Here is a 27896-nt window from a genome sequence, read left to right as displayed (position 1 = left end):
TCTAAATTACAGATTTCTACTTTCTATTTCTACTCACACACCTAAAGAACTCAGACACTTCTAACTAAAAATTGTCTGAATATCTACTTCCCTGGACTGGCCTCCTGTTTTCCCTGTACTAGTTAGTGCCATTATCCTCTGCTTATTTACCTGAGTTAGAAACTGAAGAGTCACCCCTGTTTCCTCCTGCCTCCTCCACATCCTGTGCCCCCTTAGTCACCGAGCCTTGCCAATCCCACCTCCTAGCATGGCTGAAACCCACCCTTCCTTTCTCCCAAGACCTTACTTAAAAATTTTTAATGGTAACCACTAAAAGAATAACCTCTCAAAAATAATATTCTAGATTAACATATGTGCAAAGCACACATTAAAAAATATCCAAAAGAGAATACAATGAAAATGCATTTTCCCTTCTTATCTGTCCAGGCTTGTATCCCTTCCATAGACAGTCTATGACTTGATCTCACAACCCATGAGATTATGACCTGAGCTGAAATCATGAGTCACACACCTAACTGACTGAGCCATGTGGGTGCCCCTCTTTTTTTTTTTTTTTTTTAAAGTTAGATATTCTTGTTGCTTTATTTCTTATTCTGTGCGTAACAAGCTTGTAAAAAAGCACTGGAGTACTTAAAATGAAGAATAACTTAGAAAGAAAAGTTGTATATTTTTCAAAGATGCTATTCCATAAAAGCAAAGAGGAAAAAAAAAACCCAATGGACAGTTTTTCAAAATTTTATGCTAAATCAGATAATCATTTTATACTAGCTACACACACACACACACACGCATACACACACATAAACAGTGGTAGGAAGCCCCAGTGTTTCAGAAAACTATATTGAAAAAAAGTTAATGGGAAAAAAAACCTAGGCCCTTTCATGCCCTGCTAAATTAGAAAGCATCACCATTCATGTATTTTAGCAATAGATACATTGGTCCAGGTTTTTCTGGAGCACAGTTTTGACATACCACCTTGACCTCAAAAACAGAGTCAATTATGTTACATCCCTTAGCTGTCCCTGCTTATAAGATTAAATCCAAACTCTTTATCATGGGATTGGTGCCATTCAAAATTAGCCTTTCATAACCAGCCTTACCTGCTGACATTCCCAACCCCACGTTCTAGACCTGCCATTGTTCAAACATCCTAACAGTATACTCTCAAGGATCTACACCCTTGCACAAACTATTTTCAGAAATGCTCTTTTCCTAAACTCCGGTACAGCTCTTTTCTACCTTCAAGGTGTCACTCAAGTATTACCTCTTATATGAGGCCATCACCCTGAATTCCCAGGCAAAGTGACTTACTGTTCCTCTTTGTTCCCACAATATCTTATGAGGTGGTACTTATCACACTGGATTTTAACTCTTGGTCTGCACAAACTCTTCCTGAGGTCACATGCTATACTCTACTCTTCTTCAAAAACATCCAAATTCTGGTAAAGTCTGACAACACAGGGGACTAAAAACTGCTATTCAATAAATAAACAAATATAGCTTAATAACTGGCTAGTTAGGAATCAGTGCTATCCTTCTAACTCTTTCCCTTAATTTCAACTGTATCAAATTGGTCTTACTGTGAAAACCACCAAAATAATTCAGTTTTCTAACAACAGAGTAAACTCCTTTGGTAATTCAAACCCCTATGGCTCTTTGTATTCCCAGAGCATACTCTGCATTGAACAAGTATGCTGCTGAATGTGAAATAAGCTCCTATATCCATTCCCTCCTTTCAAGGTTTGCCTGCAGGAGAGGATGCATAAGGAAGGCACTAGTGGGATAGGACAAAGACCCCCAGGTTTCTTTTCGATGGGGAACTGTAAACTCTCTTTTAAAGTTCCTTTTTATCCTGGAACAAGGTTCTCTGTATAGACAATGATTTAAAAACAAACAAACAAAAAAGCTTTTCTCAAGTTTCTTCTCTACGGGACTACTGGGGGAGGGGAAAAAAAGAACCTTAAATTATTCTTCAGACCTGAATTGCAATAATTGGAATTCTGGGCAGAATTCATGAAGCCTTTATATGGTGAAATGGTGTGAACACTAATTTCAGAGATCTACTGGACTGGCACATATAGCTACAAAAACTCCCCCATCTCAAGAGGTGCTGACCTCAGGGCACCTGGGCGGCACATTCAATTAAGCATCTGACTCTTGATTTCAGCTCAGGTCACGATCTCAGGGTGGTGAAATCAATCCCCACATCAGGCTCCGTGATCAGCCCGAGCCTGTTTAAGACTCTCTCTCCCCAAACCATAAATCTCACAATCTCACAAAACAAACTGAGGGTTGCTGGGGGGAGGGTTGCTGAGGGTTGCTATGGGGTTATAGAAATTGGGGAGGGTATGTGCTATGGTGAGTGCTGCGAAGTGTGTAAACCTGGCAATTCACAAATCTGTACCCCTGGGGATAAAAATATATTATGTTTATAAATAATTTAAAAAAAAAACAACCCTCTCTCCCTTTCCCTCTGCCCCTCCGCTCCATGCTCTCTCTCGCTAAAATAAATAAATAAATCTTCCCCAAAAAGCTGACCTAAGTAACTTTGGAAATGAGTAGACATCTTTAAAACTAAAGGTAAAAGAAAATGAATAACGGCACTATCTCTAGTTAATAAAGTTGTTTCCTTCCCGGGTACAGGTTAACAATTCGGACACCACTACACACGTATACTGAAATGTACACAATTAAGTAAGCAGATGGCAGACAGTGAGACCCAGGAGTCTCACTGCTGGAGTATGGAGTTTCACATAACCGAGGGGGGAATGATCCATGAATGGATTCCATCATCCATGGAATGATCCATGTGGTAATAGCTTACAGATAATGGAGATATCAGTATAAACTCATGTTTTAACCCAACATACACATATATAATATTACACCCAGCAATATTATTATTTATGTATAAAGTTAGCATGAGCTCTTTATTTTTTGCTTGTCAACTGACAGGACCTATAAAAAAATGACATTCCAGTAGCAACAAGCATATCTAATGTCTAGATCTTAGAATCTAATATCATTCTCCAATGAAAGAACAGGGTTCCATTCAGCAATGGCTGATTCTATGACTGGTAGGAGATATATAAGACAATATACAAGTCTGGAGTATCTTATAGTGTCAGAAAGTAAGAAGCATTAAAAACACATATACCCATACCATGCCAATAGGGGTATATTAGAGAAACACAGAAGCCAGCAAAATGAGCTCCAGGGCTTCCATGGCCAAAGCTGGAACAGCTTCAGCACTACTGACTGACTGAATCAAAAAATGAACAGATGAGGGGAAAGAGATCAATCTCTCACGCAGAAGAATTCCAAATACTTTATGTAGATACAGATACCGTGCTCCAAGGAGGGTGAACAGAACTCTCCACTCCTTAGGTGTGGACTATACCTAGTGAATTCTTTCCTAAGTTACAGTAAAGGGAAAATAAAGAGTAACTTCACGCGGAGAAACCTGACAAACATAGGTGCCCTGGTATGATGTGATGGAAACAGCACTTTATCTCTGGGATCTTTCTTCGGAAAACCATAACCTTAGTAAACATGTGAAAAGCATCAAACAAATTTGAATAGGGAGCATTCTATAAAATACCTGGACACTATCCCTCAAAACTGTCAAGGTTATCAAAAATAAAGTCTGAAAAAATTGAGAGGAGCCCTAAGGAGACATGATAACAGAAAAAAGACATTAGATTAAAAACTAAGGAAATAAATAAGACTATGGACTTTAGGTAATAATAATACATCAATATTGATTTGTGAACTATAACAAATTCACCATACTAATGTAAGATGCTATTAATAGGGCAAACTGTGTGCAGGTTATATGGGAATTCTCTGTACTCATCCCAGTTTTTCTGTAAATCTAAATCTGTTCTGAAAAATAAAATCGATTTAAAAAAATTTCCCCAACTCTCAACTCTTCAGACACGAAGTTAAAAATTATAGAAAAAAGGAATAAGCATGTTTTTAATTTCTCTACATCTTCTGCTAAGGCAGTTCAAACACCTGGAGTCCCTATTCTGTTTCAGGATGAGGACCTTGGTTCCAGCAATGTAAGGAGGGTATAAGAGATCTAAGAGAATTAACTACAGTAAGAACATAAAGAGGATTTTATCAACAAACTGCTGAACCCCACCACGGGTATAAAGCTCACACTGGTCTTTCCTTCCCACATCTGGTCAGTCCCTAGTTCCTCTCATAGGAAAACATTCAGATCTGGCTGCTCACATGAATGGAAGGCCAGGAAGAAAGGCATCTGAGGCCTGGATCCAGTATGCCAATGTAAGCACTGACCGGCTGGCTTATTCTGTGATGGAGCTGCGTATCACGGGTAAAACCAGCAGGGTACCCTTGGTCTTTAGTGGAAGGCAGAAGTGGCATGTATGACATGTTCATCAGGCAAAACCACAAACACCTCCAAGGCCTCTGGTTCCAGATCACTGGTTCACTACCCTTCTTCTACAGCACAGAATCTACCTCCGATCTAAACCACAAATCAAAAATCATAGCAGAATCGTGTACAAAAACAGAAACTGAGAGATCTTAAAAGCAATAATAGAAAAGCTGAAGGCTTGAAGGAATGAGAGCAAGGGGTATCCAAAATAAAATCTAGATCATCAGCCTGACTCTAGGACAGGACAGAGGGTGACTGGCAGGCCCCGCCCCAGTCATGGATAGACCGTCCTCTACAGACACCCTTCTTCCTCTGATTTTACATTCAATATCAGCAGGCAAACTCCCAGTAACAATAGCTCAAGGAAGCTTCCCTTTAAAAAGAAATTTCTACATTGGGGAAGTTATGTGCTATGGTAAGTACTGTGAAGTGTGTAAACCTGGTGATTCACAGACCTGTACCCCTGGGGCTAATAATACATTATATGTTAATAAAAAATTAAAATTGAAAAAAAAGAGAAATTTCTCAAAGTATGAGTCTCCTATGAGACTCTTAGAAAAAATTAGTTTAGAAAAAAACAAGTCCATTTTGCACAATCACCCTTAGATGCTGTATATCAAAGTTCACGTGAGAGAACCTTAGAATGTGGAGAGGGAAAAAAACCTGGAAGATGAGGCCTGTCTTCTGTTTCCCACGTACCTCCCCATCATGGACGAGAGCTCACCCTACCAGCTGAACCAATGAAGGGAAGTACAAGTACCTGATCTGGCAATGCCACTGTCCCGGTCTTCATTCTGTCCTCTGCTTGGCATGTCAACCGGAGTGCTATGTGCTGAGATAAAGGCAAAAGGTAAACATGTTACTGAAATGCTCAAAGAATGAGTTGTTCAAAAGCAACTGTAGTCCTTTTTACATTCCAAGGTAGGCTATTGCTACTGATGACCGGCCTATGTTTATAGAAAGATTAACCACAAAGCAAAAATTTAATATGTAGAAAACAAGTGAAAAGAAGATAGAGTCAAGTAACTACCTGCTTTTATCCTGTTGTTAACACAAACACTTTTTGGAGTGATGCTTATTTCTAAAACAAACTGCCATAACAAACTATTCGTGCAGTTGACACAATGAACAAACATTCTCAGGCAGATACTTTCAGCCCCTTTCCTCATTATCAGTAATACTTAAATAGCACTGTATTTTCAAAATGCTTTATAATCAGTTTCATTAGAGCCTGTAGGCAACTTGAGGAACAGAAATTCTTGAATACCATTTTGTAAATTTAAAAAATGTTTCTTTGTTTATAACCCACTCTCCTGGCAGGTATTTAAAAAAAACCCCACATATCCATTTTCAAATACTTCTTCCTCCACTTCTTTTCCATATATTCCCAGCATTACTGTAGTTATTGAGAAAAACTCATATCCTGGCATGAATTTTAGAAAACACACTAAAGTACTATAGACTTCAGATTCACCTAAACTATACAGTGACTGAGCTGCGGGGTAGACGACGTGTTGCTATAGCAAGCTTTACAATGTACAAGAAGCCCAGTGCCCTGCCTGATTATTATACTTGCCAGCTATTTTTGAAGCACGTTTATTTTCACAGTTTTAAAAAGAGCATATAAACACCTTATCCTCACTCTAAGTAGGTGGGAGAGTGTCAGTTTCAATGTGCTTACTTAGCATACTTCTGGCTACGAAGAAGAACAGAACGAAGAACACCATTTGCCATAAACGTAACCGTTCATGTTAGTAGTGAAGATTCCCCACACTTGTTAATCATGCCAGACTACAGCAGACATTCCATAGCTTTAGCTAGCAAGGTCAGTTAAATCTCAGAATTTACCTACTCAGAGAGACCGAGATGATTATACCTGTAAAGAACCTAGAAACTGTGTTTAAACTGCTTAAGTGCTAGAGAGAGAGAGAGAGAGAGAGACGAGGAAGAAAAAAGAAAGAGAGGTCTTCCATGCTCTTACTAGGGTGACTTTTGAAGAAACTCTGTGCAGGTAAGGATGCAGGTGAACAAATGGGCAAAGGTATACCATGAGAAAGGGAAACAGTTCAGAGCAGCAGAAGAGGCCCAGGAAATCAGAAAATATAATCCTCTTAGAAACACTAAGGGCTCATTTCAGATCAAAATCAGCTTACACCAGGGTATTAGCAAAGACATTTACAAAAGAGGTTCTTCGGTGGAATTTTCAAAACACCATAAACTTGGCTGCATTTGAAACTAATGTCTCAAGAGCCCCTTGGATTTCTAGAGAGGCACCAAATAGGAATTTTTTTTTTTCTAAGAACCTGCACAGGATTTATTATTAATGTGTGTGTGGGTCACACTGTACTCAGCATTCCACACAAACCTGCAAAGAAAGAAGCACTCCGGGTGAGCCGGAGCGGTCCTCCTTCAGCTACGCCCTGCAGCAGTTTGCTGCTGCATGCCTGCAGCAGACCTGGAGACAGAAACACACACAAGAGGGCAAACAGAGTACACACACAAAAATAAACACAGATTAAAGATAATGCAAAAAAAAAAAAAACAAAACAGCACAACTAACTCATAATAAAGCAAAACACACACCCACAATACTGGTAATTCAGAAAGAGAGAGCCCAGTTACGTGGCGGATTTTACCTAGGTTACTCCCAGTACGACAAGGACCCAAATTATTCTGATTTGTGTTCAGTTTTCCCAAATTAGGATCTTGGTGGATATATTCAAAGCTGTCTTGCAAGCTAAATCCGGAGAGGGGAAGGAAGGGAGGGAGAGACAAAAAAAAAATCAAGAGACAAATAAAGCTGTTTTCTAACAAACTTTCAAACATAGACAACTTACCAGCTGCCCAGACTTTTCTTTAAAAATGAATAAAGTCTCACATCTAACAAAGGAAACCAAACTTTAGGGGAATTGCTGGAGGAAAAGACAAGAAAAGCTTTCTGGAGGCAGTCCAAACTATAAAACTAAACAATGCTTTCTTAACCGTTTCACATGATGTAATGGTGCATGGAACTCTACAAATTTTGCTCTGGTGACTGATAGCTAGGATACTGCTCTTTGCCTCTGAATTGTACTTTAGTAACTGATACCCAAGATGTTGCCATTCATTTCAAGGATAATTTCACATAAACCTTCAAAATAAAATTCATCTTAACTCTTAGTTCTTGTTAACATTTTGTTAACATTCTTGTTAACATCTACAAGCAATTAGGCAACTTTTTTCAGGAGGACGATAGAACAGAAATTAGGATTCCTTAGGAATTTGACTTCACAACATCTAAAAAGTTAGTTATTCATAAACAGAAATGTGAGAGAAGCAGATTTTAATAATTTACTTATTTATTAACCAATAAAATAAATATCAAGACTTTGAGGAAAATACAGCATAGTGAGGCCAAAATGATTTTTACTTAAATTTGAGCTCAATATTCTATTATAGGGAATTAGTGTAATAACTGAAAGAGTCTAAAGAAGAATATCTCACAAGAAAAAAAAAATCAATTCCCATAACTGGCTTAAGTCATGCCAGTCCAATGTTAAATGCTCAAACAAGTTTAATTCAGGGGCGCCTGGGTGGCTCAGTGGGTTAAGCATCTGCCATCGGCTCAGGTCATGATCCTAAAGTCCTGGGATCAAGTCCAGCATCAGGCTCCTTGCTCAGGCTTCTTCTTCTGCCTGCTGCTAACTCTGCTTGTGCTCTCTCTCTCTGGCAAATGAATACATAAAAGCTTATATAAAAAAAAACTACCAAAGTATAACAAATGTTTTGCTTTATTCAAAAATGAAGCATATGAACTATTTCTGCTTGAAAAGTTTGAAATATATGAACAAATGTACCAGCATGAGAGTTAAGTTAGACACATCAGTATTCTTAGTCTACTCAGAAGTATAAAATTAGAGGAGGAAAAAACTCAGAGGAGTGAAGATCAGAACAGAACATGGCCCAAATAACCATGAATCCCAGAGGCTACACTGATGGCTGAAGAGACCATGAGCACATAAGACCCATCCTATCATACACATGCCTAGGGGTCTGGAAAAACTGATTACATATTTCATTCCTTTAGAAATAAGTTAACAAACTAAGTAACTAACAAGTTTTTTTTTTTTTTCCAAGATAAAATAATGTTAGAAAATAAACAGGCATTTGTTTTTAAGACCATCTGATAAAGTCAAAGGTCTTTTCATACTCATTATGTACAGGAAAAGGGCCACTTTTAAAATCCCTTTGTTAATGTGGACTCTCCCCACTTATCATTTCAAAAGAACTTATGGTCCTGGAAGAATTACTTTATCCAGAAATAGCCACTTAAAAAAGTGGAGGCAAGGGGGAAAGACAGGTACAAAATCCCACACTTACTTATTTGTACTCCCACAGAAGCTGCCCATTCTAGCAGAGAAAACCTTACTAATCATCAGTTGTGGAGGAGAACTGGAAGAAAACAAAAAAAAGTGAGGGAATGCATTTTTGAATTAAAAAGCCAGTAACACCATTCCATTTCCCACAATTAATAGAAAAAGACACTTGAACTCACCGGATATAGTGTATCTTTAAAGTGGAGCCTTTGTAACTCATGGCGACTGAGCCAAACATCATTTCCCCTAGCATGTTGACATCAGAAGCTGGTCTGGTGTACTGTCACACATGAAAGAGACCAAAGTTAGTATGTGGCACAATGTGATGTATAATGCAACAGAAAATAACGTTTATTGATCTATAGGTCCATCTTTAGTGTAGCAGTAACTAAAACTGTTTCTCAAAGCAGAAACTGACCATTTTAATCCATAATGGCTATTGACTATTTTTCCCCAAATTACTACTTATGTTCATGATTTCATCTTTACGCACAATATCTTCATACAGGATCCCAGTGCCTCAGCAGGGGTCATTTTTAACCTTGTTATGAAAAACAAAGATTTAGCATTATCTCTATTTATAAACTATAGAGAGAAAGATTAAGTTCTGGGAAAGAAAAAAAAGAAAAAGAAAACAGGGTAACTCTTATCCTGGTACCAAAATATATCCTGAAAAGAAACACAGTTCAAAACTATTCACCTAAATAATTAACAGTGTTGAATGAAAATGCCAGTTAGCACAGGGAGAGTTTTGTGAGGGTCCAAAAGCTAACAGACAGTCTGATACCTTGAAAGTTTTACCAAAAAAAATTTCAAAAATATTTGACCCCTCTAGCTTCTGACAAGTCTTTCTTGTCATCCAAAAGAGTGGCCTGAGCTAGCTCTAAATTTGCCTCATCTACTCAAATTGTTCTAGGCCTCTGCCTTCCTGTCAAATCCAGTACACTTTCCAGTTTCCTTTCTTAAACATCTCTCACAGTAGCTGATGATTTTATCTACCCCACCTTTTTTGAATCTCTTCTTTCTTAGGTCATCCCTTGAGCAGGGTTTTTTCTCAGAGGGCACTCCTACTCACCGTCTGCACTCTCAACCACTCTTGGAATTTTGGTTATTCTTTACATAGAAATACCTTTCACATCTTTATCTATAGGCCCAGACCTTTCCCTTAACTCTAGAATCCTATATCCAAATGCATTCATTCACATATCATAACAATACATTATTACATGTCATATATAAGTCATATGTTACATGTATATTGTCATATACATATAATGATAATGTATAACTACGATAAGCCGCAGGCACCCCAGCACAGCCTGACCAAGACAAAACAAGCATCTCTCTCTGGCCCAGCACACACAGCCCCGGACTCTCTACTAGTACGCTTTCCACCTAAGCAGAAACATGGGAATTGTTCTCAACATTCTCTTCTCAATCTCTTTTTTAAACTACAAATCCACACACGACACATATACACACAAGTACATGCACACACAAATGCACATATGCACACCTACTTAGACATGTCTGCAGAGAAGGAAAGAAAAACACACATCTACCAGCCTCGTTTAACTAGGCTGCTCTCTGTTTGGTTACAGCTCACGCCAACCTCTTCTCACTCCATCCAGACAGAGACCAACTGTCTTTCACATTTTTTATTAATAACTTCCACCCACCACCTCCATTTTATAATCTGCTTTTTCCTAGGGTACAAGGTCTACATGACAATTGTAATTCTCAACGAACTGAAAATTTCACTGTATACTTTTTAAAACACAAACTGCCTCAAAACCCAGGAGTACTGTGAAATAAGGGCAAACGCATGGCCCAAATCCTGAACATGAAATTCACCAAGTTCTACAGACCAGTGGCTGCTGGCAATTTACCTGGTTTAGCTTTTCCAGCAACATGGAAAATTCCACGAGTCAAAACCAAATCTGATACATCTTCCATCAGTTTATACCCTCCCGCTCTTCAGTATTCACGAAACATTTATTCCCTTATGTCTAGTACGCCAGTATTTTTCAATAACCCTAATCCCTATCCTCTACTTCCTTATGCACACACAACCATACACACGCGCGTGCACTCTACCAGCCCTGTATCTCTCACACTCAAGTTACATCCCAAAATGGTTCTCTTCCTCCTACTATCAAATGCTATTTTCTTAGGATGCCCATATATATTCCCAGAATCCTTGAAATTCTCATAACAAAACTGGAAAATCTGTGCTTCTTAATCAGGTTCTGGCAACAAAGGAAGCAAAACAAAAGGTTTTACCTCGTTAGCAATATTTCATCCTCACTCAGTATGTATTATTCTGGGTCACCTCCGCTCAATTATAGTTTTTATCAAGAGACTAAAACCAAAGTGTGAAAACAGCATGGACATGAAACCACTAAGGGCACGTTTTTGAACACTTATGCTCATGTTCCTGGAGAAGCAACCTGAAGCAGGCATTCTTCCCTGTGGAAAAGTTACAGTAAGTGGCCTCAGCCCCAGGGCTATCAGGCACGGCAGGGACAGTTTTACCTGGTACTTTGGGAGCTGCTCCTTGGCATGCTGTAGCGATCCCCCGGAAGAACTGTGGGATGAGATGTTGCTACTGCCACTGCTGCCGCTGTCCTGACAGCACTTGGCTGACAGTTTAATAGGGACATCCTCTGTTTTCTGGAGTGACAGACAGGCAAGATAAGATACTGCTAAGTGTATCGGGCTCCCACAGCCTGTGCTTCACTGGGAATTTCTTTGCTAAATCGCTCTGCTATGTTGTGCCTAAGTTGCACTGAAAACCAGAGGCTTTTTCCCCTTGGCTTGCGGAGGACAAAAATGTGGTTCCTGAGAGTCTGTAATATCTGGGAGGGAGGCATGATGAAGAGAGGAAACTGAACAGAAGACGGGGCAGGTGTACTGTGTAGTGTGACTAGTCTCAAGTAATTCAACTGTTATATGTTTCAATTCCTATCTTGAACCAGTCATCTCTGTTCGGGTTATTGAGGATCTGTTAGTACTGTGGAGAGTCATAATCTATAAAATTGACGTGGAGAAAGAAAGTTCTTCAAATTTAAAATGTTACCAGGCAAACAGAACTAAGTAAGAAAGCAAAATTGCTAATTTGGAAAGTCTGAGTTTGTATTTTTAATGACACACCTTCTCTAGCACTGCTTTAAAGGTAACAGGAGAGAAAATCATGAGGTCAAATTTGTGAAAGGTGAACCAAAACTCTGAAACAGGAGCTTCTGTGAATTATACATCATGTGATGGAAAAGTGGCCTCTAAAGGTTAGGGGTAACAAAAGATTATCTACTATATAGTTCCTAAATAGAGTTCACTGCTAATTTTATGACAGTGACATAAGGTATAAAGATACACCTTTATTAATTTTGTCCTTCCTCCTACACCAAAATATATTACTCCCTACAGAAGCGTCCTGTGCCATCTATGATAAGTTTTTTCTTTTCTGTTGGAGTCTTACTTGTTTTGTGTGCAGCTTTTGCTTGGAAAAACATGAATGCAACTGCAGCTTATCTAATCTCCAATGTGACAGTCACACTGGTGGTCTAATGCAAATGCCTGCAGTCATGTGCTTGATACAGACTCATGACGTTTTGTGCTTGCCAAGGGAGTGGGGGGCTGAAAATGGGAAAAGACTGTAAGGAAAACACAAACTGTGCCAGTCCATAATAGCCACTGTAGCAGTGATGGCACTCAAAATCATACTTGGTTATTCTCGGGTATCGGGCACTCCTTCAACACCCTCTTCAGCTCTAGCTGTTACTTAATACCACTTATGCCAGAAACACAGCCCCTCAGACAGCCTAAAGTGACACACCTGCCTCACACACTGTTCGACCCCCCTGGCTGGGGTACAACATACTAAGCATCTATAATTGGAGAAAATAACTGGTACAGTGAATAGAGCACTTTTCTTTTCTTTCCTTTTCTTTTCTTTTCTTTTGGACTCTGTAGCCTTGGGCAAGTTACAAAACCTCTCTGGACCTACATGCCTTTTTGATTAAATGAGTACATCCAGGCTCCAGTGTTATCACTGCTCCGATATGCCAAAATTCCTATTCATTTTGAAAACCCATGAGAATATTTTCCTTCCACCTGTTACCACCATTAGATGCTCTAGTGATGGTGTGCAGGTGTTCAAACTAAACTACCTGTGCAGGGGCACCTGGGTGGCTCAGTGGGTTAAAGCCTCTGCCTTGGCTCAGGTCATGATCCCAGGGTCCCCCACATCGGGCTCTCTGCTCAGTGGGGAGCCTGCTTCCTCCTCTCTCTCTCTCTGCCTGCTTCTCTGCCTACTTGTGATCTCTGCCTGTCAAATAAATAAATAAAATCTTAAAATTATATATATATATTTAAATATAAATAAATATAATATATAAAATAAAATATTTTTAAATATATATATTTAAAATATATATATATATATATGTGTGTGTGTGTGTGTGTGTGTGTGTGTGTGTATTTTTTTAAAACAAACTACCTGTGCAGGGCTTCAGGGAAACAGGAAACGATGTGGAAAATCAAAGGAAAACCATGGCCTGTCCACCAAAGGGTAAAGTGCTGGCTCACTATAACTTTGATACAAATCTACCATTAAAGCCTACAGGTGAATCACCTGAGAGATCCCTGCCCCTCCCGCACCCCCAACCTAACAAGCCCAACAACTACTGTAATGATTAGCTACCTGGCAGACTTCCACTTTAGAGCACTATGGAATCTACCCAGCTCAACTGCCTTTAACCAAATACGTCCTTCCTGCAGAAATGATCTTTATCAAAAACAGGAAAAGAGCCCCTGGGCCCTGATGAAACAAAGACCGTGAAATAAACTATTCATTTACTTAGCTACACATTCTATGAACTTCCAGAAATTGGTCAGTATGGATAGCAAGGTATTGAACATGAAAAGAATGAAAAGTCTAAAGGCAACAACTTAGAGGTACTGCAGGCTGATGTCCAGGAGACTCAGGACATCTGGACTCTGTGCCTCACCTGGACACATGACCTTACCTTTCCTGTTCTGGCTACAAGGGATCAAGGGCTCTTATGTCCTCACTTTACCCATCCCAGATCTCCCCACACCCCATCCACCATCACCCGACCCTGCTCACCACTAAAAATAGGAAATAAATAAAGCTTCCCTGGTCAGCCCTCCCTTTTGAAGATAAAAGCTTATGTTAGCATACTGAAGAGCCCTATGGTAAGGAAAGCTATTTAATTTTGTTTAACTTCATGCAATGTAATACCTCTTATTATCTATGAGAAATAATAGACAGAATGATCTATTAACTTCCCTTCAAGCTAACACTTTATGAATTTTCGAGTTCTCAGTTTTCCTATTACACAGCACATGTTTGGCATCCAAATCCTACTGCATTGCAACTTTACCTCTAGTAACATTTATAGTACCCTACTGAGCATCTGTCATGATTCCTTGCTAACAGTCTCACCTGTGCATATTACTAAGAATACAAATGCAGCAGAGCAGGGTGGCGGAGAGCCTTTGTTTATGTTTCTTCTGAACCATTACTGGTACTGTACAATACAGCCCAAAGAGAAGATAATGAATTAATAAATGACTGCTCCGAGAGGTGGTTAACAGCACAGATAAAAAAGATGAAAGCAAATCTGCATTTCATACCTGAGTTGCCACCTCTTCAATCTTGTGAACCGCTTTAGAATCAAACAAGACTTGTCTGCCCCTCCTTTCACAGTCCTGGTAAACTATCAGGCGGATCTCATTCAGGTCAAACTCCGAACATGACCAGCTGTGGATTCAAAAGGGAGAAAGGAGTTATGTTACCCACAACACTTGGAATGATCATGGAGAGTAAGTTTCCCAGCCAATGTGTCTAAGGGCATCAGAGGGCCACAAAGGTGCAGAGATTATAACCCCTTCGCACCTAGGGGGCAGATAGCCTCGCCTGTGGCCTCAAAGGGGCCCTACAAATATTGCCAAATGGACATGACAAAGGTTGGAGAGACTGCAGTAAATAATAAATCACTGAAGAGAAAGCATCTCCTTCCAAAAAATCACAAGGATGTGGAGAGAAAGCTAAATTTGGATGCCTGCATTCTGGGGATGGCATACCTGATGTATAGGAGTGTTCAAGCTCTGTGTTACTAGCCAGGGAGCCATTTGGAGTGAGTGGGGCCTTTTCCCTTCCTCTCCCACACACCCAGGCTCAGGTAAAACTGAGTGGAATTACATATCCTAAAATTTAGGATTTTCCTCTATTATAGCTGGCTCTGATACAGAAGTTTTGACAACCAGGTGCAGGGGCACCTGGGTAGTTCAGTCGGTTAAGCATTTGCCTTCAGCTCAGGTCACGATCCTAGGATTGAGTTTGGGATAGAGTCCCATATCAGGCTCCCTGATAACTGGGGAGTCTGCTTCTCCGTCCACCCCTCCCCTGCTTATGTTCTCTCTCTGTCAAATAAATAAAATCTAAAAAAAAAAAAAAAAAATCAAGTGCATCACTGTAGGGAATTTGAATTGCTAACAATAATAATCAGCAATAAAGGAAGCATGGCTTATTCCTCTTAAAAAGAAAACTACAGACCAAAAATGGTGTCATTTAAGCCAAGTCACTAAACCAGAACTTAACACCTAACTTAACTACAGTTTCAACCTCCCCCAGAGGTTAACCAGGCCTAAAAGAAGATGAGGTTATGTGCCTGATAAGACCCTTGTCCCTCCTCCTCAGGGAAAATGACCTAGCCTGAAGTAATCATTTCTTTTCTTTTGCTGTTAACTCCTTGCTCCATCCTTCTCCCTATAAAAACCGTCCATTCTGTACAACTCCTCAGAGCACCCCTCTACTTGCTGGAGGGGATGCTGCCCCACTCAGGAACTGCTTAATAGAGCCAACGAAAACTTCAAATTTACTTGGTTTAATTTTGTCCTTTAACATTCCTAAGCAAACCAAAAGTTGCTGGGATAAAAATCCTCTAAACATAAGTCTGTTCTTGAGTAATGAATGAAGTGAGAACGTGAGACTATAAAAAGGGTAATCATTTAAAATGCACTACTTTGGGGCTCCTGGCTGGCTCAGGTGGTAGAGTCTGCAACTCTTGATCTCCAGGTTGTGAGTGCAGGCCCCACGCTGGGCACAGAGCTTACTTTTAAAAAATTTAAAAAATGAATAAATATAAAACGCACTGCTTTGGATTATTTTCAGTTATTAGTCTGTTAATCCACTTAACACATATTTGAGTGCCTACTATGATTCAGGCACTGTGGTCCTGATGCTAGATATTCAGCAGTTAACTAAAGATATCTGGTCCCTGCTCTCACAGAGAACATGGTTTAGCGGGGAATACTGGTCTAATAATATATGAATATGTAATTACAGATTGTCCTAAGTGCATAAAGGGGAAGGAGCCTCATATTTTCACATCTGAGGAACAGGGAAATCCCTAAGTATTTAAGGAAGTGAAGCAGGGTTCTGGCTGGCTCATTTGGTAGAACATGTGACTTTTGATCTTGGGGTCTTGAGTTTAAGCCACATGTTGGGTGTAGAGCTTAATAAGAAAGAAAGAAGAAAAAAAAAACAGAGGATTTAAGGGACTAACATTTAAACAGGGCTTGAAGGAGTAAGAGTTAAAGAAATAAAGCGTGAGGGGCATCTAGGGGACTCAGTCGGTTAAGCATCTGCTTTTGGCTCAGGTCATGATCCCAGAGTCCTGGGATTGAGCCCCCAGTTGGGCTCCCTGCTCAGCGGGAAGTCTGCCTCTCCCTTTGCTCATGCTCTCTCTCTCTCAAATAAATAAATAAAATCTTTAAAAAAAAAATAAAGTGTGAGAATGAAGAACAGGGTAGGAAGAGGGAAGGACATGGTAAAATATAACACTGATATAGAAGAGACAGAAAAAAAAAAAGCAGAGAAGTAGAGCTCAAGAGGTAGGCTGGGAAGACAGGCAGGAGCCAAGATCATACCCTAAGTGCAATGAGAGGCCAAGATGAACAAACAAAGGCGGATAAGCTCGCGTCTATACTTAAAAAAAAAAAAAAGAAAGAAAAAGAAAAAGAAAAGAAAAAAAAATTCAACCTAGCTCCTCTAAGGAAAACAGAGGTGGGGGAGATCAAGACTGGAAGCAAGAAGGCCAGACAGAATTCTTATGAGTTCAGCCCTTGTCAGGAAGGTGAGGATAGCAACTGAGGTGGAGGAAGCAAACACATGCATGATAAGTGCTCCAAAATGTTACTAATTACTTAAGAGAATTGTTAATGGTACAATTAAAAAAAAAAAACTGATACAGTGTCTGGTAGCCAACCACAAATTGTACATTATTGGCTCTTTCCTTTTTCAGTGATAGTTAATATTGAATATATTCTTTCCAGGTAGCAGATTAGTTTTCTTAAATTCCAGCACCAAAAAATACAAAGTTCTTATAACAACCTATGTTCTAAACTACCATGTCCAGTATCCCTTCCTCCTGATTTTGATAACATGGCCAAGTTTATCTTGGAAATCATTTTCTTCTCAGTCCACAAGTCATCTGTGATCCAGGTCTGGCCAATCAGACCCCCAGCTAGGCTGTGAAAGCCAGTCCCCACACTTCGTTGCTTGGCTGGCAGATGATACTCTAGAGTTGACGGTGCCTGCTTTTTGTCGTTATGAGGTGAGAACCTATCTCTGAAAATGAAGTCAATGTGAAGGAAAGAGAGGTGAGCAATGGGGTGAGACAGATTCTTGTTGGCAATCGAAGCTACCTGCTTCCGAGTGAGCACTCTTCCTGAAGTTAGTTTTCTATCACTTACAACCCAAACGGTCCTGGTGACTGTGCCCCCAAACCACTAAATTTTAAAATTACACAAAGTCATTAATAATGCCTCTGTGGGGAGCCTGGCTGGCGCAGTCAGCACAGCATGCAACTCTTGATCTTGGTGTTGTAAGTTCAAGCCTTATGCTGAGTGTAGGGACTACTTAAAAAAAAATCTTAAAAAAAATAGCCTCCAAGAGTACACAGGCTAAAGTTATTAAAAGTGAGAAAGCAAAGAGGGTTTAATTGTCTTTTTTCTTGTTCGACCTGTTTTGCCCCAGCAATGACACTTCACCAAAACAGCTTTCTAATTTAAGAAGTTGTTCAATCTTTTTTTTTTTTGAGAGGTAGCCATGATTCAAATATCCAATAATGATCGTAACACCTTATTAAATGTTTCATGCTATTTTTCAAAATTTAAAAGAATGGAAATAAAGATATGGAAGGGGAAAGTAAATATGTTGGATTATCTAATTTTTTGACCTAAATAACTTAAAAAAGTATGTTTTATAAACTGTAAAGCAAACTATACTCTCCTTCCATATGAATATTTTATTTAATGCCTAATTAAATTCTTGTCAGCTGTCATTACTATTATCAGTGGAGAAAATTACAGTTGAGAAATTTGACAAAGAAAATACAGGCAGGACAAAGGAGATATACTGAATGCTTCAAAGTAAGACAGGCCTAGGATCAAATCTCAGCTCTGCCTCCCAAGGTTTGACAGCCTTGGGCAAGTCCCCCCAGGCAGCACTAGTGGGGCCTGGTATAAAGATTAAAGGAGATAATCTATGGAAATCTCCCAGCGCCGCTGTCAGCTCTTTCCCCTACCATCTTCCATATACAGAGGCTTGGGTTAGTCATCATCACATGCCACATCTATCTTCTGCGCGTCCGCATTCCCTTCAATACTCCACCAAAAGTTTTTGTGGGGCTTCTGTGAGTACCAGCCATGGTTCCTGGTGTTTCACTGAGGGCAACCCTGCATGACTCCAAGAAGTCTATGAAAAAATATGCCTTGGGCTTTTGCCTTAAGATATCTATTTGAAAGATGTTTATTCTAATCAGAACTACCTCATTTCTTTGCTTTGGTTGAAAGCAAGGACAGAACACTGGTCCCTGGTGTAATTTGTCTACTCTATGACTGCAGCTGTCGGACTGTAGGCACAACAAAATAAGATGGCTTATCTACCTTTTCTTACTGTAAAACTTAAACAAAAGGACTTATATGGACACTTTTCAGTTTCAAGATTCCATGATGTTAAGAATGAATGAACCAGATCTTATTTCTGGAACTACTCGAGAGCAGGAAGAAAGTGACCAAAGTCTAAATTACTTAACTTGAAAGGTGACAAGCAACAGTTCAAAGGAGTTAAGACAGAAAACAGAATTCTCTTCAAAATATATACAACCCCCCCAAATAAATAAATAAAATAAAAAATATATATAACCCATCTGAAAATAATGATGTACTATACATTGGGCTAATTGAATTTAAATTTAAAAAGTAAAAATAAAAATAAAATAAAATACATATAACCATGTATTGTGGGTTGAGTCTTGTCCCCTCAATTCCTCATTTTCACACCTGGGACTAGGACCTTGTTTGGAAACAGGGTCTTTGAAGATTAAGGTTAAGATCAGGTTAAGATTAAATCAAACTAGATTAGGATGGGCTTTAATCCAACAACTGGTGTCCTCATAAGAGGAGGGAAATCTGGACACAGACAGAGAGGGGAGGTGATGGATGACAGACAGATTGTGGAAGTACACTGCTACAATCCAAGGAAAGCCAAAGAAGGCTGGCACTCAGAGGCGTTACAGTAAGAAAGAACTGGATAAGTCCTTATTCTCAATGAATTTAAAATCCAGAAGACACAATTATATAGGAAACTACATGAAAATAAAAAGACAAGGCAGAATATAGGAAGCAAAAGTGAAAAAAAAAAAAAAACAGGAATCGGTGGCTCAGTGGATTAAGCGGCTGCCTTCGGCTCAGGTCATGATCTCGGGGTCCTGGGATCGAGTCCCGCATCGGGCTCTCTGCTCAGCGGGAGCCTGCTTCCCTCTCTCTCTCTGCCTGCCTCTCCATCTACTTGTGATTTCTCTCTGTCAAATAAATAAATAAAATCTTTAAAAAAAAAAAAAAACAGGAAAAAGTTCCCAGAAGCAGCAATATTTGAACCAACAAAGTTAGGAAGGATAGCAAGGATTCCACGTAAACAAGGGAGTCAGTCATTGCAGAAAAAGGGTGTGGCATAAACACAAAAAATCAAATGATAGAAAGTCTTTGTTGGTTGGATTATGTCTTCGGCAGAAGAATCACACAGGAAAAGAGGCCATAAAGTTTAGGATTACTTGTAGAGAGCCCTGTATATTTCAAGAAAAAATTATGGAAAATGGGTGGCAGTAACAAATATGGAATCTTTTTTTTTTTTTTTTTTTTTTTTTGGTCTGGGTTAGTACTCTCAGAAAAAGAGCAAACAGGAAAAGTAATTTGCAAATTAGTTGACATTCTTATTTTATACTGAAAAGATCTTTGATGCACAACTTGCCAAATTTAGCTTCAGAGACACTAATAAAAATTTACCATTGAATTGCTGTTCTGTGGTCAAGTGTATAATTTAAAAAATACTTAAAGATTCCAATTCTTAGTAGAAGCTTTAATTCATCAAGCTAGCCTAAAGATATAATTTTAAAATGATTCCAAATAAATGCATCGCACTGTTATTTTACCAAAAGAAATTCCTATTGGTTACTGGCTGCAACTCTGTCTTTAAGAAAGTAGGTGATATATAATTTTTTTACTTCTTTTGTAGAAGAAGTGTGTGGAATGAAAGAATAAATCCCTATAATCAGCAGTATGGTGTGGAAAGAGCACCGTAAGTAACAACACAAACCTCAAAGCACACTCCTGCATTCACTCTTTCCACCCACTTTTAGGATCCGGTTAACCCAAGTACCATGGAAGATACTAGGAATAGAAATTAATTGGATGCAGTTCCTCCCTCAGAAGGCTTACAACCTGATATGGGAAGGCCAATATACAAACACAAAGGATGTAGACGTCAAGTCCACACTGTAGGGGTAAGGGATGGATGAAAGTCACAGAGGATGTGATCCTTGGGACATGAATTGGTATTCACCAGGATAAACAACTTTTATCTCTAGCTGTACCACTTTCGACCCAGGTGACTTTAGGAAAGCACTTATCCAGGGGTCACCTTTCTCAAAGTGTATCTATCTGCCTTATCTCTCTCACAAGGTTGTTGGGAAAAACAGTTACTAAGTATGAAAGTGCAAAGCGTAAATCAGAGATAAGTTCAGACACACAATACTTTCACTGAGATCTTTGGGGCCAGGTGTTTAAGTATTCAGAATTTTTTATATTTTAGAAAGAATGTCATACCACATGTTATGTGATACCTCCTCCCAGGTTCCAGGTATAACCAAATCCCAAAATAAAACAAATTAATATTACATCAGGCCAAGTTATGAATATTTATGCTGAGTGGATTAGACAGAAACTATGCATAACCTCACAATAGTTCAGGTTAATTCCAAAAATCTTTTCAGAGATTTTAGGATTTTAGAATTGTAGGATAAGAGGTTGTTGACCAACGTAATGCTTACTGTGTCTTAGGGAAGGTCACAAGGCTAGAATAAGTAACATTAAGTTCACCAACTTTATCCCAGATATAAGCAATCCCTAACAAAGACAACTATCAAAGTTTATGTGCAAGTAAGTTCTAACTCAGGACTCGTTTCTCCCTTTCACTGAAACAGTACTATAAATGGTTGCAAGAGTCACAAGCTAAAACCATATAAGTCTTTATGTGTTCACACAACAATAACAAAACATTATGAGTCACAAAACAGCCTGAGGTTTGGATAGGATGTACCATGAACTATGAAGTACAGAGCAGGAAAAAACAGAATTCTTCCCCTCCCTCCCCCCCCCCCCGAGTTCAGGGGTCATATCAAGTAAAACTGCAAAACAGGTAAAGTTCATGTATGGCCCCATGGCACCATCATACCCACCCACACACTGTCCTAGAGCCCCCGTGGCATTGACTAAACCACAGAGCACTGTACTGGTCGTCAGAATGCCTGAATTCTAGGCAGGATCAACAGCCTATTCCCTTCACCTCGTCCAGAGTTCCTTCCTCTAAAAAATGATGGGTTGGGGCAAAAATCATTCCTCAAGGTCTTATCCTTCCAAATGTAACACACAAGAATTCCAAATCATCTATAAAACACACACAGTGTGATTTAGAATGGATGATCCCAGCAAGGTAATAAGAGGAAAGCAATTGTAATGTTGATCCACATTATTGCATGACAGCCCTCACCTCTTCAAACTGTATTTTATAATTTAACAAACATGCTTCTTAATATAAATACATCTTTAATCGATAGAACTTTCAAAAAATGCTAACAAAATCTGCAGAGGAAAAGTACAAGTTCTTTGGAGGCAAGAGGGACTCTGAGGGGCCAGGTGACTATGCCACTATACCAACTAGGATACCACCCCTGGCCAGATTTTGCTGTTATTATTAATAGGTTTTTCCCCTTAAAAATTCACAGAAGCTCTAAATCTGGTCTGTATTTTCCAAAATAGTTCCTATAATTCATGAAAGAGTACTATGTGTTCTTTTCCAGTATCTTTAAATTAGAAGCTACCTTTACTTACAAAAAAAAAAAAAGAAAGAAAGAAAAGAAAAGAAAAAAAGTTAGGGGGCAGGCGTGCCTGGCTGGTTCCACCAGAAGAGCAAGTGACTTTTTTTTTTTAAGATTTTATTTATTTATTTGACAGACAGAGATTATAAATAGGCAGAGAGGCAGGCAGAGAGAGAGAGAGAGGGGAAAGCAGGCTCAATCCCAGGACCCTGAGATCATGACCTGAGCCAAAGGCAGAGGCTTTAACCCACTGAGCCACCCAGGCACCCTGCAAGTGACTTTTGATCTCAAAATCATGAGTTTGAGTTCCGCATTGGGTTTAGAGATTAGTTAAAAAAAAAATATATATAGACACCGTCTTTGGGGTGATTCGTGGTGGACGTTTTGAGGGCAGCTGACCTGCAGCCTGCGCGTCCCGGACCGCCTCCCGTGGAAGCCTGAGCCGGCCGTGTAGCTTTCTCCCTTTGTCTCATAACCATGTCCACCAACGAGAATGCTAATTCACCAGCTGCCCGCCTTAACAGATTCAAGAACAAGGGGAAAGACAGTACAGAAATGAGGCGGCGTCGAATAGAAGTTAATGTGGAGCTGAGGAAAGCGAAGAAGGATGACCAGATGCTGAAAAGGAGAAACGTAAGCTCGTTTCCCGATGATGCTACCTCTCCACTGCAGGAAAACCGCAACAACCAGGGCACTGTAAATTGGTCAGTTGATGACATTGTCAAGGGCATAAATAGCAACAATTTGGAAAGCCAGCTCCAGGCTACTCAAGCTGCTAGGAAACTGCTTTCTCGGGAAAAGCAGCCCCCCATAGACAACATAATCCGGGCTGGTTTGATTCCAAAGTTTGTGTCCTTCTTGGGCAGAACTGATTGTAGTCCCATTCAGTTTGAATCCGCTTGGGCTCTCACCAACATTGCTTCCGGGACCTCAGAACAGACCAAGGCTGTGGTCGATGGAGGCGCGATCCCAGCGTTCATTTCCCTGTTGGCATCTTCCCACGCCCACATCAGCGAACAGGCTGTGTGGGCTCTAGGAAACATCGCAGGGGATGGTTCCGTTTTTCGAGACTTGGTTATCAAGTACGGTGCGGTTGATCCGCTTCTGGCTCTCCTCGCGGTTCCTGATATGTCATCGTTAGCATGTGGCTACTTGCGGAACCTTACTTGGACACTTTCAAACCTTTGTCGCAACAAGAACCCTGCACCCCCGCTAGATGCCCGTTGAGCAGATTCTTCCTACCTTAGTTCGTCTCCTGCATCACGATGATCCAGAGGTCTTGGCAGATACCTGCTGGGCCATCTCCTACCTGACGGATGGTCCAAACGAACGGATTGAAATGGTTGTGAAAACAGGAGTTGTGCCGCAGCTTGTGAAGCTTCTAGGAGCTACTGAATTGCCCATTGTGACTCCTGCGCTAAGAGCCATAGGAAATATTGTCACTGGGACAGATGAACAGACTCAGGTTGTAATAGACGCAGGAGCGCTTGCTATCTTTCCCAGCCTGCTAACAAACCCCAAAACTAATATTCAGAAGGAAGCCACGTGGACAATGTCAAACATCACAGCTGGCCGCCAGGACCAGATACAGCAAGTTGTGAATCATGGATTAGTCCCGTTCCTCGTTGGTGTTCTCTCTAAGGCAGACTTTAAGACACAAAAGGAAGCTGTCTGGGCTGTGACCAACTATACAAGTGGTGGGACAGTTGAACAGATTGTATACCTCGTCCATTGTGGCATAATAGAACCATTGATGAACCTCTTAACTGCGAAGGATACCAAAATTATTCTGGTCATTCTGGATGCCATTTCCAACATCTTTCAGGCTGCTGAGAAACTAGGTGAAACCGAGAAACTTAGTATAATGATTGAAGAATGTGGAGGTTTGGACAAAAATCGAGGCTCTACAAAACCATGAAAATGAGTCTGTATACAAAGCTTCATTAAACTTGATTGAGAAGTATTTCTCTGTAGAGGAAGAGGAAGATCAGAATGTTGTGCCAGAAACTACCTCTGAAGGCTATACGTTCCAGGTTCAGGATGGCACTGCTGGGACCTTTAACTTTTAGCTTGTACAGCCGACGCAGAAAGTTGTTTGTGGTGTGCTTTGTTTGGTAGAAGTTTGTCTTACTGTTTCTCTACTAAGAACTCTTTTTAAATGTGTTTTGTTATTGTAGCACTTTTTACAACAAAACTCTACTTGACCAGTTCCAAACTGTAAAAACTGTATGAAGCTCCTCCTGCCAGTGGGTTTCTTATTTCCATGTGGACTCTCCTCTCTTGCAGTGTCCTGTAAATAAAGATTAAATTCCACCCTTTTCTTTAAAAAAAAAAAAAAAAAATATATATATATATATGTACATAAATGTATATACACATATATCTTTATCTTTGCTGTTCATCTTCATGCACGCTTTAAGTCAATATTCATTGAGCTAATTCTTTCATACTCTTGTCAGCATAACCCAAACACTCTCAATATTCATTACTATATTTCAGGATTACTGAAATGCACAAGGACCCTGCTGAAAGCTAACTTGCAAAAACATGATTTCATATCTTTTCCTGAAAGTAAGGTTTCCCCACCTCCCTTACTCACCCACCCAGGGAAATCATATACTAATAACATAAATGTTTAAGACACTAGTTTGTATATTAATTCTTGACCCATTTAAATTATACACAGATTCTGTTCTCCTAGAGGTTTCCAAAGGTCAAAAGCATGCTTCTCTCCATAAGGCTTTTTGTTTGCAAAATGAGAAAGCCAAAATCAACAGAAACTGTACCTATCTTTGGTTGTAAAATATCAGCTCTAAAAGAAATGGGTACAGGAGAGCACGTGGAGAGTGGTCAGAGCACAGCACTGTAGGGTCGGGCCATGGGGCAGAGGCAAGAATGAAAATAAGGGGGAAAAAAAGAAAGACATGGGTACAAACACACAAATTTACATATTCTTTGACCTGGCAATTTCATTTGTAGGAATTGATCCTACAGATCAATTTGCATGGGTTCAAAATGATTATGTACAAAAAGGTATTCAGTGTAGCACTATTTGGAATGGCAAAGGACTTGAAAATGTCAACACAAGATTGTTAAATCATGGTCCATCCATACAGTGGAGTACTATACAGATATAACAAAAAATGAAGATGAACCTTATGTAATTATATCACAAGCCAAGACACCACTCAGGAAGAAGTACAAGATATTGCTCATAGAATGTTACTATATGGGGGCACCTAGGTGGTGCAGTGGGTTAAGTCTCTTGCCTTGGGCTCAGGTCATGATCTCAGGGTCCTGGGATCAGGTCCCACATCGGGCTCTCTCTTCGGCGGGGAGCCTGCTTCCCCCTCTCTTTCTGCCTGCCTCTCTACCTACTTGTGATTTCTCTCTGTCAAATAAATAAATAAAATCTTAAAAAATAAAAAAAAAGAATGTTACCATATGTATTTTTGAAAAGAAAAATAAAAAATTCTGGATTTTATTATATATACACAGGCTATCTCTAGAAAGATGAATAACGGATTATAAGACTGGTTGTGTCTAGAACTATTTTTTAAAAGATTTATTCATTTATTTTTAGAGAGAAAGAGCAACTGCACACACTAGCAGGGGGAGAGGGAGAGGGACAGAGACAGAGACTCTCCAGCAGACTTCCCGCTAGGCAGGGAGCCCAATGCAGGACTTGATCCCACAACTCTGGGATCATGACCTAAGCTGAAACCAAGAGTCAGAGACATTCAACCCACTTAGCCACCCAGGCACCCCCAGGACTATTTAATACACAGCTGTCAAAACAGCATAGAGTGTAGACTCTGAAACCAGGCAGCCTGAGTTCAAGTCTTCACTCTGCCTGTTTCTAGTTATGTGACTTCAGAAAGTTACCTAACCTCGCTGTTTCTCAGTATCTCACTTGCAAAATGGGGACAGAAGTGCCTTCTCCATAAGTGTTTGAGGATTAATGCAGAGCCAGCACACAGAAAGTGTGCTGTAAGTACTAAGACGTATCTTTTGAATATTTAAGCATATAACTGTATTATCTCTTGAAAAATTAAAAATAATTTACAAAACTGAGGGGTACAATAAGAACATTCTAATTTTTTTAACCCATCAGATAGTCTATTATTGCCTTAAGACAAACAACCTTAATTACTGTTTGCTTTGAAAAGCTTCTTGGTAGCTGAAGCATGAGGTTGTGGGTGAACTCCTACAGGGAAACCACCTTAATGAATTCAAGGCATTTAGAATCAGTTTCAAATATGTAGTTTGACCTTAGACAATGACATTTATTGAGCTTTCTTGTCAGCATTCATATACCACATTTTCCTGCCCTTCTTCATCCCTTGCCTCTCCCAAGAATAGGATAAGTTTCTCTCTAAAAAGTAACCCCTCTTTCCATTTATTAAACCTATTTATGGCCTTTGAGTTTATTACTGTTCTAGTACTGCATTACATTGTTTCCTACTATATTCAATAACTGCCCTTTTTTTTTACTGCATAATCTCACAGAGCCTAAAGATACTACTTCAAGAAAGTCTGATGTTTGGATATAGGCGGGGGAGGACTGGTGATCAGAGTTACACAGCACACACACAAATAATTGCCTAACATTTGAGAGGTTGCCAAATACTTTACTGAATTCACCTGAGCTAACCTTCACAAATGCCCTGTAAAAGCCTGTATTTCATATTTTATACAGAAATCAGGAGACCATTAAAAAGGTATAACCAGTAAGTGGCAAAGACAGGACTCAAACCAATGTTTGCTGATTCCAAATTCTGTGCTCTTCCAACTCTGAGATACCATCACCTTCCTATCAGTAGCAAACAAGTCAGGGTCACAGCTTCTATGTTCCAGGACATCCCTCTGCATTTCCTTCTGAGGTATAAAAACCCTGTTATACTTGAAAAATAAGAATACTGGTGATATAATCTTAAGACTGAAAAGTAAAACCCAGAAGTACTGTGAATGACCCCAACTATGTTAAAAAAACAAACAAAAAAAAACCTGTTATCAAAGTTGTCTTTAAAGCTCACCAAAAATTAGTAGCTCATATCACAGACAGAAGATGAATCTCCCTAATATATAAAGGACCAGAAATCAATGAAGAAGAATACTCACAAACCAATACTCACAAACTGGGCAATGGATACAGGTAGTTCACAGAAAAAAATATATTATGATGGTTTTTAAATAGGAAAAGATGTTAAATCTCACTCTTAGAGAAAAGCAAATTAAAGTCATACACTTATCAGATTGGCAAAATTCAAAAAATTAACACAACTTACTCGATTAAGACAAGCAGAGGCACAAAATGGTATGACTACATTGGGGGAGCAATTCATCATAGCTAGAAGAATTACAAGTATTTGTAACCTTGGACCCACCGATCCTACTTCTGGAACTAAGCAAATATAAACATGTGATTGTGGCATGTTTGCTAAGAGGGGAAGGCTGGAAACAACTGGAGAAGACACTAGTAGGGGTAAGTTGTATCATTTATTTTAAATTTACACAACAAAATACCAAGGAGCTGTAATAGAGAGTGTGCAAGGATGACAGAAAACCTGTTAGATCTCCAGAGGATACTGAAAGTCCAAACAGCAAAGAGTAGATTCGTGTATACAGCATGCTACCTTTTGTGTAAGAATGAGGAATACATATTTGTATTTG

The 27896-nt window shown here is 39.5% G+C and overlaps 2 protein-coding genes across 7 annotated transcripts in view; one reads left to right on the top strand and one right to left on the bottom strand.

The window, feature by feature from the left end:
* FNIP2 (folliculin interacting protein 2) overlaps nt 1–27896 on the bottom strand; it is a 135160-nt gene that overhangs the window by 51691 nt on the left and 55573 nt on the right. For 2 of the 6 annotated variants that reach the window (XM_045087001.1, XM_045086973.1), the window contains exons 2-8: nt 14419–14545; nt 11296–11433; nt 8940–9040; nt 8765–8836; nt 7042–7142; nt 6771–6860; nt 5166–5237 (exon numbers count right to left, since the gene is read on the bottom strand). In XM_045087001.1, coding sequence (XP_044942936.1) covers nt 5166–5237; nt 6771–6860; nt 7042–7142; nt 8765–8836; nt 8940–9040; nt 11296–11433; nt 14419–14545 — 701 coding nt within the window. The remainder of the gene's footprint in view (nt 1–5165; nt 5238–6770; nt 6861–7041; nt 7143–8764; nt 8837–8939; nt 9041–11295; nt 11434–14418; nt 14546–27896) is intronic. The other 4 variants (XM_045087116.1, XM_045087049.1, XM_045087088.1 and 1 more) reach the window with 2 other exon arrangements.
* On the top strand, nt 22580–24565 carry LOC123393897 (importin subunit alpha-1-like). The gene is given in 3 exon segments (XM_045087208.1): nt 22580–23444; nt 23446–24114; nt 24116–24565. Coding segments are annotated over 3 exon segments (1590 nt in total). The 5' UTR covers nt 22580–22700; the 3' UTR covers nt 24293–24565.

The sequence above is a fragment of the Mustela putorius genome, unplaced genomic scaffold, assembly GCF_011764305.1.
Source record: "Mustela putorius furo isolate JIRA1106 unplaced genomic scaffold, ASM1176430v1.1 tig00000056_pilon_pilon_pilon, whole genome shotgun sequence".
NCBI classification, from domain to species: Eukaryota; Metazoa; Chordata; class Mammalia; order Carnivora; family Mustelidae; genus Mustela; species Mustela putorius.
This window is presented reverse-complemented; position numbering and strand designations above follow the sequence as displayed.